At 44.6% G+C, this 18833-nt stretch overlaps 1 protein-coding gene across 1 annotated transcript in view; it reads left to right on the top strand.

Annotated features, from left to right (window-relative positions):
* Positions 1-420: 420 nt before the first annotated feature.
* The window catches only part of LDLRAD3 (low density lipoprotein receptor class A domain containing 3), a 352310-nt gene continuing 333897 nt past the window's right edge, over positions 421-18833 (top strand). Inside the window, exon 1 of the mRNA XM_053720522.1 lies at positions 421-1079. Within this exon, the coding sequence (XP_053576497.1) occupies positions 1001-1079 (79 nt within the window). The 5' untranslated portion in view covers positions 421-1000. The remainder of the gene's footprint in view (positions 1080-18833) is intronic.

The following is an 18833-nucleotide window of genomic DNA, read 5'->3' as shown; positions in this document are numbered from 1 at the left end:
TGTTTCCCTCAGTGTCCCTGTGGGTCCCTCAGTCTCCCAGTGTGTTCCTCAGTCTCCCGGTCGGTGTCCCTGTGTATCACGGTGGGTCCCTCAGTCTCCCAGTGTGTCCCTCAGTCTCCAGGTGTCCCTGTATATCACTGTGTCCCTCAGTCTCCTGGTGTCCCTGTATAACATGGTGTGCCCCTCAGTCTCCCGGTTTTCCTGTGTATCACGGTGGGTGCCTCAGTCTCCCAGTGTCCCTGTATATCACGGTGGGTCCCTCAGTTTCCTGGTGTACCTTTATTATGGTGTGTACCTGTGTCACAGTGCGTCCCTCAGTCTCCCAGTGTCCATGTATAACACGGTGGGTCCCTCAGTCTACCAGTGTCCATTTATCATGGTGTGTCCCTGTGTCACAGTGTGTCCCTCAGTCTCCTGGTGTCCCTCACTCTCCCGGTGTCGCTGTGTCACGGTGTGTGTCTCACTCCCCCGGCGTCCCTGTGTTATGGGGTGTCCCTCAGTCTCCCTGTGTCACGGTGTGTCCTTCGGGCTCCCGGTGTCCCTCAGTCTTCCAGTCTCCCGGTGTCCCCGTCAGTACTGTCACGGTGTGTCCCTCAGTCTCCCGCTGCCCCTCTCATTGTCGCACACACGGACCCCCGTTGTCTCCCCCGTTAGTATGACTTTCTGCCTCTCCCGGTGCTGCTGTGTCACACACAGTGTCTCAGTTTCTCTGCCTCCCGGTCTCCCCAGTGTCCCCTCCCCGAGCTGCAGGCTGAGCAGTGAGCATCGGGCGGGGACTGTATGGTAGAGGCTGCGGCCCAGGAGTCTGAGCAGGGCCGGGGAGAGGCCTCGGACAGGCGAATAACGTGACGGTATTACACGGGATTCTCCCGCGGCCTGACAGAGGCTCCCGGACCCCCGCAACATCCTGGCAGTGGCCCCGGGACCATCGAACACTGAGAGCGGCCCCGGGACACCCGAGCACTGAGAGCGGCCTCGGGACCCCTGAACAGACCGTTATATGAGTAAGGAGCTGCTCCCCCGCTTGTATCGGGACATGTGGCTGCTGTGCCTGTTCCTGAACTTCCTGGGCTCCGTAGGTAAGTGCCAGTGTGTTGGTAGGTGGGTAAATTGCAGCCGTGTACGAGGAGAACAGAAGTACCAGGGTCACTGTGGTTAGTTGTCCCTTTACTGCCCCCAATGCACCCATTGCCATTCCTGCCCCTGTACCCATATACAGCCACTAACCAACCTGACGACCCAATATACAGCCCTTAACCAACCTGTCCCAATATACAGCCCTTAACCAACATGCACCAATATAAAGCCCCTAACCAACCTACCATAATATACAGCCCTTAACCAACCTGCCCTAACCAACTGGCCCCAATATACAGCCTTTAACCAACCTGCCCCGATATACAGCCCTTAACCAACCTGCCCCGATATACAGCCAATAACCTACCTGCCCCAATTTACAGCCCCTAACCCGCCTTTCCCAATATAGAGCCAATAGCCTGCCTGCCCCAAAATACAGCCCTTAACCTGTCTGCTCCAAAATACAGCCCCTAACCTACCTGCCCCAAAATACAGCCCCTAACCTACCTGCCCCAAAATACAGCCCCTAACCTACCTGCCCCAAAATACAGCCCCTAACCTACCTGCCCCAAAATACAGCCCTCAACCAACCTGCCCCAATATAAAGCCAATAACCTGTCTGCCTCAAAATACAGCCCCTAACCTACCTGCCCCAAAATACAGCCCCTAACCTACCTGACCCAAAATACAGCTCTTTACCATCCTGCCCCAATATACAGCCCTTAACCAACCTGCCCCAATATACAGCCCCTAATCAACCTACCCCAATATACAGCCCTCAACCAACCTGCTCCAATATACAGCCCCTAACCAACCTGCCCCAATATACAGCCCTCAACCAACCTGCCCCAAAATACAGCCCTTAACCAACATGCTCCAATATACAGCCATTAACCAACCTGCCCCAAAATACAGCCCTTAACTAACCTGTTCCAATATACAGCCCTTAACCAACCTGCACCAATATACAGCCCCTTACCAACCTGCCCCAAAATACAGCCCCTAACCAACCTGCCCCAAAATACAGTGCTTAACCAACCTGCTCCAATATACAGCCCTTAACCAGCCTGCTCCAATATACAGCCCCAAACCAACCTGCCCCAATAAACAGCCCCTAATCAACCTGCCCCAATATACACCCTCTAACCAACCTACCCCAATATACAGCCCAAAAACCAACCTTCCCCAATATACAGCCCCTAACCAACCTTCCCCAATATACAACCCTTAACCAACCTTCCCCAATATACAGCCCTTAACCAACCTGCCACTGCACACTCACACAAAGACAAGAAGACAGTGCACACTCACACAAAGACAAGATGACATCAGTGCACACTCACATAAAGACAAGAAGACATGAGTGCTCATTCACAGAAAGACAAGATGACATTAGTGCACACTCACATAAAGACAAGAAGATATGAGTGCACGCTTACACAAAGACAAGAAGACATTAGTGCATACTCACACAAAGACAAGAAAACATGAATGCACACTCACACAAAGACAAGAAGACATGAGTGCACACTCACACAAAGACAAGATGACATTAGTGCACACTCACATAAGGACAAGAAGATATGAGTGCACGCTTACACAAAGACAAGAAGACATTAGTGCACACTCACATAAAGACTAGAAGACATGAATGCACACTCACACAAAGACAAGAAGACATGAATGCACACTCAGAAAAATACAAGAAGACATGAATGCACGCTCAGACAAATACAAGAAGACATGAATGCACGCTCAGTCAAATACAAGAAGACATGAATGCACACTCAGACAAATACAAGAAGACATGAATGCACGCTCAGACAAATACAAGAAGACATGAATGCACACTCAGACAAATAAAAGAAGACATGAATTCACGCTCAGACAAATAAAAGAAGACATGAATGCACGCTCAGACAAATACAAGAAGACACGAATGCACACTCAGACAAATAAAAGAAGACATGAATGCACGCTCAGACAAATACAAGAAGACATGAATGCACACTCAGACAAATACAAGAAGACATGAATGCACGCTCAGACAAATACTAGAAGACATGAATGCACGCTCAGACAAATACAAGAAGACATGAATGCACACTCAGACAAATACAAGAAGACATGAATGCACACTCAGACAAATACAAGAAGACATGAATGCACACTCAGACAAATACAAGAAGACATGAATGCACGCTCAGACAAATACAAGAAGACATGAATGCACGCTCAGACAAATACAAGAAGACATGAATGCACACTCAGACAAATACAAGAAGACATTAGTGCACACTCAGACAAATACAAGAAGACATGAATGCACACTCAGACAAATACAAGAAGACATGAATGCACACTCAGACAAATACAAGAAGACATGAATGCACGCTCAGACAAATAAAAGAAGACATGAATGCACGCTCAGACAAATACAAGAAGACATGAATGTACGCTCAGACAAATACAAGAAGACATGAATGCACGCTCAGACAAATACAAGAAGACATGAATGCACACTTAGATAAATTAAAGAAGACATGAATGCACGCTCAGACAAATACAAGAAGACATGAATGCACGCTCAGACAAATAAAAGAAGACATGAATGTACGCTCAGACAAATACAAGAAGACATGAATGCACGCTCAGTCAAATACAAGAAGACATGAATGCACACTCAGACAAATACAAGAAGACATGAATGTACGCTCAGACAAATACAAGAAGACATGAATGCACACTCACATAAAGACAAGAAGACATTAGTACACACACACAAAGATTAGAAGACAAAAAAAAGCACACTCACACAAAGACAAGACATAAATGCACACTCACACAAAAACAATTGCAAACACACAAAGACTGATGCAGATGGAATGAAGTGCAGACACACATGCACACTGGCTTATAAACCTATAAAACATAAATATAGGGAGCTACACACTCAAGCCTTAAAACAGTCAGAAAGCGAGCACACACACTTACATGGGCGCACCAAGATGCAAGCTTGCGGATGCACAGAAAAATAAGCTTGCAGATGCACAGAAATAAGCAGGGAATCTCAGGCAGCCAGGGAACAGACAGAGACAAACTGAAAGAGGTTCTGTGGCCCCAACTAGCAGATCAAGACAGACTGAGTCTGAGAACAAAGTCTGAAAATCACTGATACTGGCATTTTCTGCTGCGCCTAATCATTTAATTCCTTTTCTTTTCATTACTTTGGCCCCTGGAGAAATCTGCTTAAGTGGATTGGAGAAGTGGATAAGAACGCAAATTGCTTTTGAAGTGTATATTATTTATTTGTTAAATCTCCGTACTGTTTGTGTCGGCTCAATAGGCCCCAAACTCATTATTTTTTCACGCTTTTTCTATATCCCAAGTCACCAAAATTATAAACAGGTGACCCTGCGGTAAAATAGCAGAAACAAAACATTTGTTTCAGGAAAAGATTTGCGTTTGTTCAGCCTTTTATTTATTTCATTTCAGCACATTGAGGAGTTTACATTCTGCACAACAATGGTGGCAATTTAGTGTGAGAATGAAAAATTAAAGCGATTATAATTATGTGACAATTGTGGCTATGGCTCACAGTGATTTTAGAAACAAAGAAACGTAATTTTACATCAGATACAGATCCAAATGCCTGTCTGGTCTGCTCATTTTAATATTTGTGATTAATCCTCAGGATAGCACTGGGCAGTCAAAGATATTGTCTGAAATGATTTACTGTGCTTCACAGTAACTTATCTGCTGGAAACTTGCGCTATGTATCAACTCTCCTCCTGCTTCAGATCATGAGAAAACGTTTATTTATGAAGAGATTGTTGTAAAGATGTAAAAGTAATAGTAATTACATGAATAACAGAGGCTACCACAGTAAATACAGTAGATTTGCATAATCAACAAATGCATGATAACAAGACAATACAATAGCACTTAGTGGTCGATTTATCAAAGGCTTTGCAAGCCTTTTCGACCCCATACGACTGCAGGTTCTCACAAGAGAACCTGCATGCCGTATTTAACAAGCAGTGGTCATCAGACCGCAGCTTTCCTAACCTTTTCGCCACCTCTAAAGTGGCAAATTTCAATCTCTCCGGTATATTCCGGGTATATTGACAGCTCCTGCCCGTGCGTGATTGGCTGTGCGTGGGCAGGGGGGCGGGATTGCACGCAAGCGCAAAATAGCACTTGTGTGCAATGCTGAATTCCTGTACTTAAAATACTTACGTACACGCACCGGAGGGTGCACTAACCAGCTCCTCTTCATGCCTGAGCCCGGTCTTCACTAACCAGCTCCTCTTCATGCTTGAGCCCGGCCCGCGCTAACCAGCTCCTCTTCATGCCTGTTAACTCGGTCCGCACTAACCAGCTCCTCTTCATGCCTGAGCCCGGCCCGCGCTAACCAGCTCCTCTTCATGCCTGTTAACTCGGTCCGCACTAACCAGCTCCTCTTCATGCCTGAGCCCGGCCCGCGCTAACCAGCTCCTCTTCATGCCTGAGCTCGATCCACACTAACAAGCTCCTTTTCATGCGTGAGCTCGGCCCTCACTAACCAGCTCCTCTTCATGCCTGAGCTCGGCCCGCGCTAACCAGCTCCTCTTCATGCTAGAGGTCGGCCCTCACTAACCAGCTCCTCTTCATGCCTGAGCTCGGTCCACACTAACCAGCTCCTCTACATGCTAGAGGTCGGCCCTCACTAACCAGCTCCTCTTCATGCCAGAGGTCGGCCCTCACTAATCAGCTCCTCTTCATGCCTGAGCTCGGTCCACACTAACCAGCTCCTCTTCATGCTAGAGGTCGGCGTGACATAGCCCCCTCCACAAGTGTTCACTCTGGGAACCGGATTCGGCTTCAAAGGATGAGCAGCATGGAACTTGGAGACCAGAAATGGAGCATGCATATCACGGGCAGGAACCCAAGAACGATCCGCCAGGGAGTAACCCTTCCAATGTACCAGGTATTGCAATTGTCTGCGCCTGAATCTGGAGTCCAGGATCTTAGCTACCTCATATTCAGGGTCCCCACTTATCAGGAGCGGAGGAGGTGGAGCTCGGAGCCGGGTATATCTATTCTTGTTGTAAGGTTTAAGCAGAGAGATGTGGAAGACTGGATGTATACGTAGGGTTTTTGGTAAGGCTACTTTGTAGGCAACAGTAGACAGTCTTTTCAGGACCTTGTAAGGACCGATATATCTGGGCCCCAATTTGTGACAGGGTTGACGTAGACGCATGTGTCGGGTAGATATCCAAACACGTTCACCCACTGGAATGGTACGCACAGAAGCCCTATGATGATCAGCAAACTTCTTATATCTTGAGACAGCAGAATGTAGCTGAGAGCGAATACTTTGCCAATGAGTGGTGAGTCCGGTGACGTGTTGGTCTGCGGCAGGAACCCCAGTGGACTGAGTTGAAAGAGGGAACACACAAGGTTGATACCCAGCTGCGGCTTGAAATGGAGAACATTGAAGAGAAGAGTGCCAATGAGTGTTTCTTGCCAGCTCAGCTAGGGGTAGCAACTCAGACCAGTTGGTATGACTAGCGTTGACAAAGGCTCTAAGGTAGGCTTCAAGATCCTGGTTTGCTCTCTCAGTTATACCGTTGGTCTGTGGATGGAAGCCAGAAGACAAGGACACCTTGATTCCAATCGATTTGCAAAAGGCTCTCCAAAAGGCAGAGATAAACTGTGGACCTCTGTCGGAAACAATGTTCACAGGAATGCCATGAAGTCGTACCACATGCAAGAGAAAACGAGACGCTAATTCTTGAGCAGAAGGTAGTTTGGTTAGTGGTACAAAGTGAGCCAGTCTGGAAAAGTGTTCTACCACCACCCAGATAACTGTATGGGGGTTGGAAGAGGGAAGGTCCACGATGAAGTCCATAGTGATGTGTGTCCAGGGTCGTTTGGGAATAGACAATGGTTGGAGCAAGCCAGGAGGCAAGGATCGGGAGTCTTGTTGGCCGCACAAATCGTGCAGGCTTTCACATAATCCTGAGCTTCAGACTTCATAATAGGCCACCATACATGTTGGGAAAGACGTTTGAAAGTTTTAGTCGAACCCGGATGTCCCGAAAGTTTGCTATCATGAGCCCAGGCTAGCACAGGGATACGTAGATTCAGAGGTACAAAGAGGATATCGGAGGCCATGGGGGCACCAGGAGGTTTACTAGACTGAGCACTTTACAATCTTTGCAGAAGGGTGGTATTGAGTTGAGCAACCACACAGGAGGGGGTATGATGTGTTCAATAGGAGCTTCTGAGGAATCATGTGAGTGAGGGAACTGACTGTCCCGGGAAGATAAGAGACCACAAAGTTAAAACGGGAAAAGAACAAGGCCCTCCTGGCCTGTCGGGGATTGAATCGATGAGCAGTCTCTAGGTAAGTCAGATTCTTGTGATAGGTGAGAATATGAATAGGATTGGCGGTTCTCTCTAACCAGTAACGCCATTCCGTCAAGGCCATCTTAATGGCTAAGAGTTCACGGTTATCCACATCGTAGTTCCTCTCAGCAGGAGCAAAGCGTTTAGAGAAAAATGCTACAGGGTGTGACTTTGAAGTCAAAGGGTCCCTCTGGGTAAGAACTGCTCCAGCTCCTATCTCAGAGGCATCAACCTCTAAAGTGAACTGTAGGTCAGGATCAGGATGGCGAAGGACAGTAGCTGAACAAAAAGCCTTTTTCAGACAAGAAAAGGAGTTTATGGCCTCAGGAGGCCAGTGTTTACAGTCTTTGTTCCGCTTTGTCAATTCAGTGAGAGGAGCCACTGTTTGGGAAAAGTTCCTTATAAACTTGTGGTTGTAATTGGAGAATCCCAAGAACCTCTGCAATTCCTTTAAAGAGCTAGGTTGAGGCCATTGTAGAACTGCGTTGAGTTTAGCAGGATCCATGGCAAAATGCTCCTTTGAGATGACATAACCAAGGAATTGGATTTGCTCCCGATCAAACTCACACTTTTCTAATTTGGCTACCAAAGAATTCTCTCTGAGGCGAAGAAGCACTTGTCTCACGTGCTTATGATGCTCCTCTAAAGTGGAAGAGAAAACAAGGATATCATCCGGATAAACGATGACCGTGCTGTTAAGGAGATCACGGAAGACATTGTTGACGAATGCTTGGAAGACTGCAGGGGCGTTACACAGCCCAAAGGGCATTACAAGGTATTTGTAATGCCCAGATCTTGTTTTAAAGGCGGTCTTCCATTCGTGGCCAGGAAATATGTGAATCAGATTGTATGCCCCACGTAAGTCCAATTTGGTGAAAAAGCGGGCATTCTGGAGTGTCATTCAGTTCAATGATCAAAGGTATGGGATAGCGATTCTTGATGGTTATTTTATTCAAGTCCCTGTAGTCAATGCAGGGTCTGAGCCCGCCATCCTTCTTATTGACAAAAAAGAAGCCAGCCCCAGCAGGAGTGGAGGAAGTCTTGTAGTCATAAGAACGGTGGGGTGGCAGCACGTTGGCTGCTTTTTTCTCTAACACATCTGCAAAGTCTGTGTATGCTGAAGGAAGGTTTGAAGGAGTCTGTATACTGGCTATGGGAATACGGGGCAGAGGAATGACTTTAGCAAGACAGGACTGGAAACAGGAGGTACCCCAGGAGGCCAGTTGTCCCTCAGCCCTGTCGAACTGTGGATTGTGTGTCCGTAGCCAAGGAGGACCAAAGATGACAGGCTGTGCTAGGGAATGAATGCCCTCAAACTGCAGCTGTTCAGAGTGGAGGACTCCCACAGTCAGGGTCAGGGGTACTGACTCAAAATGGATCACGCCAGAACCAAGGGGGGTTCTATCCAGGGTGGTTATTTTGAGACAGTGTCTTTTCTGCAAAAGAGGTAAACTGGCTTGTATCAATGAAGGCTTGAGTGTGGACAGTATTTTTAAGGAAGGTAAGGGTAACAGGTACCAGGAGTCGAGAGGAGTGAGAGGATTTCGTTGAGACCATGCTTAGAGGTACCCCAGTGTTATCCCCTAAGCACTGGCTTTTCTCGGCCGAATGTCACAGTCCTTCAGCTGGTGGGTATTAGATCCACAATAAAAAACATAGGTCACGTGATTAGAGGGAGGTTTAAAAGTTGCCGGTTTAGTTTACACTGTAAGTCACTATTGATAAAGCTACGGCGAAATGCGTCTAGTGACACATCACTGAGGGTCGGAGGTATTTATTACTGTACAAGGTACAACTAATAGAATTCAATCCAGGTCTGTATACTTTTGTTTTCAAATTTTTAAATAAAAGCTATGTTTTACTAACGAGAACTGGATGGGCTAAATGTTTTCTATGAAGAAGATTGTTTTCCATGAAATAACCTGTAATGGCTATTATGCTGAAACTGGATAAAAAGTGGTGAAAATTTACATTACTTATGATTTATCATTGGTACAGGTTTTTTCTGTCAACCGAAAACCTTATGCATACAAACGCCTACATCTGAACTGTTTGTTGTTTGATAACACACACCTGTAGCTCTTTGAAACAGGTAGTGATTTTGGTTATCGTAAATTGTGCTAATTTTAAGGGTTAAGCACGGGCGTGTTGCATATACAGCTGCATCAGAGAGTCTCTGGATATTGTCCGTCTTCTCTGTCTTTCAGACTCTGAAGGTTTGAAGGAGGAGAGATCCATTGGTTCCTCAACTGAGCTAACTGGACGAGCTGAAGGGGTAGCGGTAGCTGTCGAAACTTGGCGAACAGGAGGTCGGGAGGGAAGGACCCTCCTAGTTCTGTCTCTCTCAGCTTGTCTTTCCTGAAAGCGAGTGTCCAGATTGATACAAAGCGCATGAAATCATCCAAAGAAGAGGGAATATCACGATAAGTGAGTTAATCTTTGATGCGTTCATAGAGACCCCTCCTGAAGGCTGCCTTGAGAGCACTGCCATCCCAAGTGGTTTCTAGTGCCAAGGTACGGAACTCAATGGCAAATTGTGCCACGGTTTTACTGCCTTGACGGAGATCCAGGAGAGAATATTCTGCAGCAGAGGTACGGCCAGAAGTCCCAAACACAGAAGACAAGGCAGTAATGAACTCATCAGCGTCCTGCAGGAGTGTAGCATTCTGTTCCAAAAGGGGAGAGACCCAGGCTAGAGCTTTGTCCTTTAACAAAGAAATGATAAAGGTGACCCTTGACTGATGAGACTGTAAGGTGTGAGGATCATTGCGGAAGTGCAGCCTGGATTGGTTCAGAAAGCCCCTGCAGTCAGTAGTACCGTCATACTTGTCAGGCAAGGGTATCCAGGGTATACTTCCAGTAGTGGAGGGAGAAGTCACGGCACTGGGAGTAGGGGCTGGTGGTATAGCAACAGGAGCGGCATCCCTCCCGGCAACTAGTAAGGCGAGTTGAGCGGTAATAGCCTCTAGCTTCGAATCCATATTCTGCAGCTGCGTAGTATGGGTTCCCAACATCTGTTCCTGTAGATAAACAGCTTGTGCCTCCTCATCTGGCTGCATGGCCCAAGTATAATGTAATGCTCGTGGGATACTCCTCTATCAGACCGAACTCGGCCAGTAGTCTTGTTATCCCGGCGTCGAGCTGGAAAGATAGGGAATATCCCAGAGCAGAGAATATTAGACAAATGAGGAGAGCGGCACTCACCACAGGCAGGACAGCACAAGCAAATTACAAGAATGGTCAGGCAGGCAGGATTCTGCAACAATAAACAAGTCCAGCAATTCAGGGGTTAACCAGGTAGCGTAGTGAGACAAGCAGGGTTCAGCAACAATATATCAGTCAGTAATGCAGGGGTTAACCAGGTAGCGTAGTGAGACAGGCAGGGATTTGCAACAATAAATCTGTCCAGCAATTCAGGGGTTAACCAGGTAGCATAGTGATACAGGCAGGGATCAGCAACAATAAATCTGTCAGTAATGCAGGGGTTAACCAGGTAGCGTAGTGAGACAGGCAGGGATCAGCAACAATAATCTGTCCAGCAAACAATATATCACACCCAGGAGTACACGAAGTAGCACCTATACTTGGGCAGTGACAGATTGTTTGCTGCCAGTTTAAATAAGGAGAGGATTGGCGCCACAGGACCGGTCGGCATCAGGAGCGTGCGGGCGATGCCATCAGCGCCGCACACATCCTGAGTCGATACAGCCCTAGGCAACGAGCAGGAAGGAGACGCCGCACCCCTAGCAACGGCTAGAGCGGCGTGGCGTGACACGGCATGCGCTAACCAGCTCCTCTTCATGCCTGAGCCCGGCCCGCACTAACTAGCTTCTCATATATATATATATATATATATATATATATAGAAAGTCCTCCAAAAGAAAGGGCACTCACAGGTCTTGACTAAGTAACATATCTTTATTGCATATAAATCATCATAAAGTGTCAGTCGACGTTTCAGTTACAATCTTAGCCTTTTTCAAGACAATCAGAGTCCGTTACAAACAACTCTCAGCGTGTCTAAAGCGCCATTTTGTGACGTCATATATATATATATATATATATATATACACACACACAGACATATATATATATATATATATATATATATATATATTAGGGCTGCACGATTAATCGCATATGCGATTTAAAACCGTGATTAATCGCTGAGATTTAAAAACCGCGAGAGTATGTGATTGCTAAAAAAAATCCTCAGAAGTGGCTATAATGCATTAATTTGTATGTGATTTCTTGCAAACCAGCTCCATCTAGTGGTTGCTTTTAGCACACATTTGTAAAATGGCTGTTTTACTTTCACTTTCTGATCTCAGTAGCAGCCAGCCGATCAATCTAGAAGTCTAAAAGCAGAGCCCATGCAGGAATGAAGAGGAGGGAAAGCCACTTACTCATATTTCCCCCTAGATACTGTGCAGTCTGAAACTTAGGGTATGTAAACATTATTGAACCTCCCACACAATTTCCTGCTCTCTGAGAAACAAAATACATAGCAGATGCAGTTAACCCCACGGCTGCCAAAAAGGCTAAAACTGCAGTCCCCTCTGCTGCTGGGTTAACTTAACTGCATCTACAATGTATTTGATATCAGCAAGGCACATCATTTCTGAAAGGAGCAGCCCCCCACCCCTACTGCTATATGCCTGTATTGGATTCCTGCACAGGAGCAGGGTTTTGTATTTTTATGCTCCAAGAGTGTATTGGACATTGAGAAACATGTACATTAAGAATCTGTAAATAGCAATTGCGTTTTTTAAACAAAAAAATCAAGATATTTTTCCCCCCATATCGCTCAGCCCTAATGTGACGCTTGCCCATGCCTCTGTGGTTATTATTTGGTTTATGTGACGCTTGCACAGCCATCTGTGGTTATTATTTGTTTCATGTGATGCTTGCGCAGCTAGCTATCTGAGACTGTGATTATTATTTGTTTCATGTGACGCTTGTGCAGGCCTCTGTGGTTATTATTTGTTTCATGTGACGCTTTCACAGGCCTCTGTGGTTATTATTTGTTTCATGTGACGTTTTCACAGGCCTCTGTGTTTATTACTTGTTTCATGTGACTCTTGCACAGACCTCTGTAGTTATTATTTGTTTCATGTGACGCTTGCGCAGACCTGTGTGGTTACTATTTGTTTCATGTGACGCTTGCACAGACCTCTGTAGTTATTATTTGTTTCACGTGACACTTGCGCAGACCTGTGTGGTTACTATTTGTTTCATGTGACGCTTGCACAGATCTCTGTAGTTATTACAGTGGGGCAAAAAAGTATTTAGTCAGCCACCAATTGGGCAAGTTCTCCTACTTAAGAAGATGAGAGAGGCCTGTAATTGTCATCATAGGTATACCTCAACTATGAGAGACAAAATGTGGAAACAAATCCAGACAATCACATTGTCTGATTTGGAAAGAATTTATTTGCATATTATGGTGGAAAATAAGTATTTGGTCACCTACAAACAAGCAAGATTTCTGTCTCTCACAGACCTGTATCTTCTTCTTTAAGAGGCTCCTCTGTCCTCCACTCATTACCTGTATTAATGGCACCTGTTTGAACTTGTTATCAGTATAAAAGACACCTGTCCACAACCTCAAACAGTCACACTCCAAACTCCACTATGGTGAACACCAAAGAGCTGTCGAAGGACACCAGAAACAAAATTGTAGACCTGCACCAGGCTGGGAAGACTGAATCTGCAATAGGCAAGCAGCTTGGTGTGAAGAAATCAACTGTGGGAGCAATAATTAGAAAATGGAAGACATACAAGACCTCTGATAATCTCCCTCGATCTGGGGCTCCACGCAAGATCTCACCCCGTGGGGTCAAAATGATCACAAGAACGGTGAGCAAACATCCCAGAACCACACGGGGGGACCTAGTGAATGACCTGCAGAGAGCTGGGACCAACGTAACAAAGGCTACCATCAGTAACACGCTACGCCGCCAGGGACTCAGACCCTGCAGTGCCAGACGTGTCCCCCTGCTTAAGCCAGTACATGTCCGGGCCCGTCTGAAGTATGCTAGAGAGCATTTGGATGATCCAGAAGCGGATTGGGAGAATGTCATATGGTCAGATGAAACCAAAGTAGAACTGTTTGGTAGAAACACAACTCGTCGTGTTTGGAGGAGAGAGAATGCTGAGTTGCAACCAAAGAACACCATACCTACTGTGAAGCATGGGGGTGGCAACATCATGCTTTGGGGCTGTTTCTCTGCAAAGGGAACAGGACGACTGATCCGTGTACATGAAAGAATGAATGGGGCCATGTATCATGAGATTTTTAGTGCAAACCTCCTTCCATCAACAAGGGCATTGAAGATGAAACGTGGCTTGGTCTTTCAGCATGACTATGATCCCAAACACACCGCCCGGGCAATGAAGGAGTGGCTTCATAAGAAGCATTTCAAGGTCCTAGAGTGGCCTAGCCAGTCTCCAGATCTCAACCCCATAGAAAACCTTTGGAGGGAGTTGAAAGTCTGTGTTGCCCAGCGACAGCCCCAAAATATCACTGCTCTAGAGGAGATCTGCATGCAGGAATGGGCCAACATACCAGCAACAGTGTGTGACAACCTTGTGAAGACTTACAGAAAACGTTTGACCTCTGTCATTGCCAACAAAGGATATATAACAAAGTATTGAACTTATGATATTGACCAAATACTTATTTTCCACCATAATTTTCAAATAAATTCTTTCCAAATCAGACAATGTGATTGTCTGGATTTGTTTCCACATTTTGTCTCTCATAGTTGAGGTATACCTATGATGAAAATTACAGGCCTCTCTCATCTTCTTAAGTGGGAGAACTTGCACAATTGGTGGCTGACTAAATACTTTTTTGCCCCACTGTATTTGTTTCATGTGACGCTTGCGCAGACCTCTGTAGTTATTATTTGTTTCATGTGATGCTTGTGCAGGCCTCTGTGGTTAATATTTGTCCCATGTGACGCTTGCACAGACCGCTGTAGTTATTATTTGTTTCATGTGACGTTTGCGCAGACCTCTGTAGTTATTATTTGTTTCATGTGACGCTTGTGCAGGCCTCTGTGGTTATTATTTGTTTCATGCGACGCTTGCGCAGACCTCTGTGGTTATTATTTGTTTCATGTGACGCTTTCGCAGGCTTCTGTGGTTATTATTTGTTTCATGTGATGCTTGCGCAGCTAGCTATCTGTGGTTATTATTTGTTTCATGTGACGCTTATGCAGGCCTCTGTGGTTATTATTTGTTTCATGTGACGCTTGTGCAGACCTCTGTGGTTATTATTTGTTTCATGTGATGCTTGCGCAGGCCTCTGTGGTTATTATTTGTTTCATGTGACGCTTGTGCAGGCCTCTGTGTTTATTATTTGTTTCATGTGACGCTTGCGCAGGCCTTTGTGGTTATTATTTGTTTAATTTGATGCTCTCACAGGCCTCTGTGTTTATTATTTGTTTCATGTGACGCTTGCGCAGGCCTCTGTGGTTATTATTTGTTTCATGTGACGCTTGCGCAGACCTCTGTGGTTATTATTTGTTTCATGTGATGCTCTCACAGGCCTCTGTGTTTATTATTTGTTTCATGTGACGCTTGCGCAGGCCTCTGTGGTTATTATTTGTTTCATGTGACGCTTTCACAGGCCTCTGTGTTTATTATTTGTTTCATGTGACGCTTGCGCAGGCCTCTGTGGTTATTTTTTGTTTCATGTGACGCTTTCGCAGGCCTCTGTGTTTATTATTTGTTTCATGTAACGCTTTCACAGGCCTCTGTGTTTATTATTTGTTTCATGTGATGCTTGCGCAGACCTGTGTGGTTACTATTTGTTTCATGTGACGCTTGCACAGACCTCTGTAGTTATTATTTGTTTCATGTGACGCTTTCGCAGGCCTCTGTGTTTATTATTTGTTTCATGTGATGCTTGTGCAGGCCTCTGTGGTTATTATTTGTTTCATGTGACGCTTTCACAGGCCTCTGTGTTTATTATTTGTTTCATGTGACGCTTGCACAGGCCTCTGGTTATTATTTGTTTCATGTGACGCTTTCGCAGGCCTCTGTGTTTATTACTTGTTTCATGTGACTCTTGCACAGACCTCTGTAGTTATTATTTGTTTCACGTGACGCTTGCGCAGACCTGTGTGGTTACTATTTGTTTCATGTGACGCTTGCACAGACCTCTGTAGTTATTATTTGTTTCACGTGCCACTTGCGCAGACCTGTGTGGTTACTATTTGTTTCATGTGACGCTTGCACAGACCTCTGTAGTTATTATTTGTTTCAAGTGACGCTTGCGCAGACCTGTGTGGTTACTATTTGTTTCATGTGACGCTTGCACAGACCTCTGTAGTTATTATTTTTTCATGTGACGCTTGCGCAGACTTCTGTAGTTATTATTTGTTTCATGTGACGCTTGCGCAGACCTCTGTAGTTATTATTTGTTTCATATGATGCTTGCACAGACCTCTGTAGTTATTATTTATTTCATGTGACGCTTGCGCAGACCTCTGTAGTTATTACTTGTTTCATGTGACGCTTGCACAGACCTCTGTAGTTATTATTTGTTTCATGTGACGCTTGCGCAGACCTCTGTGGTTATTATTTGTTTCATGTGACGCTTGTGCAGGCCTCTGTGTTTATTATTTGTTTCATGTGACGCTTGCGCAGGCCTCTGTGGTTATTATTTGTTTCATGTGATGCTCTCACAGGCCTCTGTGTTTATTATTTGTTTCATGTGACGCTTGCGCAGGCCTCTGTGGTTATTATTTGTTTCATGTGACGCTTGCGCAGACCTCTGTGGTTATTATTTGTTTCATGTGATGCTCTCACAGGCCTCTGTGTTTATTATTTGTTTCATGTGACGCTTGCGCAGACCTCTGTGGTTATTATTTGTTTCATGTGATGCTCTCACAGGCCTCTGTGTTTATTATTTGTTTCATGTGACGCTTGCGCAGGCCTCTGTGGTTATTATTTGTTTCATGTGACGCTTTCACAGGCCTCTGTGTTTATTATTTGTTTCATGTGACGCTTGCGCAGGCCTCTGTGGTTATTTTTTGTTTCATGTGACGCTTTCGCAGGCCTCTGTGTTTATTATTTGTTTCATGTGACGCTTTCACAGGCCTCTGTGTTTATTATTTGTTTCATGTGATGCTTGCGCAGACCTGTGTGGTTACTATTTGTTTCATGTGACGCTTGCACAGACCTCTGTAGTTATTATTTGTTTCATGTGACGCTTTCGCAGGCCTCTGTGTTTATTATTTGTTTCATGTGATGCTTGTGCAGGCCTCTGTGGTTATTATTTGTTTCATGTGACGCTTTCACAGGCCTCTGTGTTTATTATTTGTTTCATGTGACGCTTGCACAGGCCTCTGGTTATTATTTGTTTCATGTGACGCTTTCGCAGGCCTCTGTGTTTATTACTTGTTTCATGTGACTCTTGCACAGACCTCTGTAGTTATTATTTGTTTCACGTGACGCTTGCGCAGACCTGTGTGGTTACTATTTGTTTCATGTGACGCTTGCACAGACCTCTGTAGTTATTATTTGTTTCACGTGCCACTTGCGCAGACCTGTATGGTTACTATTTGTTTCATGTGACGCTTGCACAGACCTCTGTAGTTATTATTTGTTTCAAGTGACGCTTGCGCAGACCTGTGTGGTTACTATTTGTTTCATGTGACGCTTGCACAGACCTCTGTAGTTATTATTTTTTCATGTGACGCTTGCGCAGACTTCTGTAGTTATTATTTGTTTCATGTGACGCTTGCGCAGACCTCTGTAGTTATTATTTGTTTCATATGATGCTTGCACAGACCTCTGTAGTTATTATTTATTTCATGTGACGCTTGCGCAGACCTCTGTAGTTATTACTTGTTTCATGTGACGCTTGCACAGACCTCTGTAGTTATTATTTGTTTCATATGACGCTTGCGCAGACCTCTGTGGTTATTATTTGTTTCATGTGACGCTTGCGCAGACCTCTGTGGTTACTATTTGTTTCACGTGACGCTTGCGCAGACCTCTGTGGTTATTATTTGTTTCATGTGACGCTTGCGCAGACCTCTGTGGTTATTATTTGTTTCATGTGACGCTTGCACAGACCTCTGTAGTTATTATTTGTTTCATGTGACGCTTGCGCAGACCTCTGTGGTTATTATTTGTTTCATGTGACGCTTGCGCAGACCTCCTGTGGTTATTATTTGTTTCAGGTGATGCTTTTGCAGGTCTCTGTGGTTATTACTTGTTTCATACATAATTACAGTGTGCGCTGTTAGCACTATTAGTACCTGGACTGATAGCTCATCTGTAGTTGGGATTATTAGCTGGTGAGGGGTTTTGTGTTTTTGTTACTGTTTTCTTTGCCTAGATTTGTTTTAAGAAATGATTTGCAGGAAATGAACTGCAGATCAATACTCGTATGTGCGCTGTTAATTCTTCTCTCACTAATTTCATTGTGTTTGCTGTGAGTTGCTCTTGCTTCAGTTGCGTCTCAGAATTTGTCCTCTAGTTAACTTGTCCTTGACGAACAAATGAATGAAGACATTTTCCATTGTTATACTGTGAACTCATATTTGCGTTATTGTTTTTTCTGGCCTTTTAATAAAAAATTAAAAGAAAACTCTTAAAGGGACAGAAGGGACAGTATACACCAATTTTCATATAACTGCATGTAATAGACACTACTATAAATAATAAAATGCACAGATGCTGATCTAAAAATCCAGTATAAACCTTTTAAAAACTTACTTAGAAGCTCCCAGTTTAGCACTTTTGATTAGGTTTACTGGAACACCCAGAGAAAGCAGACACTCCCTCCTTCTTCTGCATATGAAAAGACCCGTTACACAAACAGGAGTAAGCTGGAGTAGGTAGACTCCTAAAACTTTGGGGCTTGGTTAGTAGTCTAAAAATCAGCACAATGTTATTTAAAAATAAGCAAAACTATACTTGTTTAAAAAAAAAAAAACCCTGTATGGGCAATAAAAGTGGATCATTTACAAAACATTTATGTAAAGAAAAATCTAGTGTATAATGTCCATTTAATGGTCATAAAGAGACAGACCACTCCAATTTTTTTATTGTTTAAAAAGAAAGATAAAACCTTTGCTACCCATTCCCCAGCATTGCATAACCAACATTGTTATATTAATACTAGTCGATAAGCCTGCCCAGAGGGCAGTCTAATTATTTTGTAAACTACAGATGTAGAAACAACGTATTTTATAACTCTTCTTTTATATAAAAATTTAAGCTACAGGTGTAGCAATACTATAAACCTAACATTTCTTAACCTATATTTCCACCTTCCCCAAGAAAACGCAATTAAAACTAAAATTAATAACCACTTAACCGTCAACCACTAACATCACAAT

Source organism: Bombina bombina, chromosome 7 (assembly GCF_027579735.1).
Source record: "Bombina bombina isolate aBomBom1 chromosome 7, aBomBom1.pri, whole genome shotgun sequence".
Classification (NCBI taxonomy): Eukaryota; Metazoa; Chordata; class Amphibia; order Anura; family Bombinatoridae; genus Bombina; species Bombina bombina.
The sequence above is the reverse complement of the archived record's forward strand: the minus strand, read 5'-3'. Positions and strand labels throughout refer to the sequence as shown.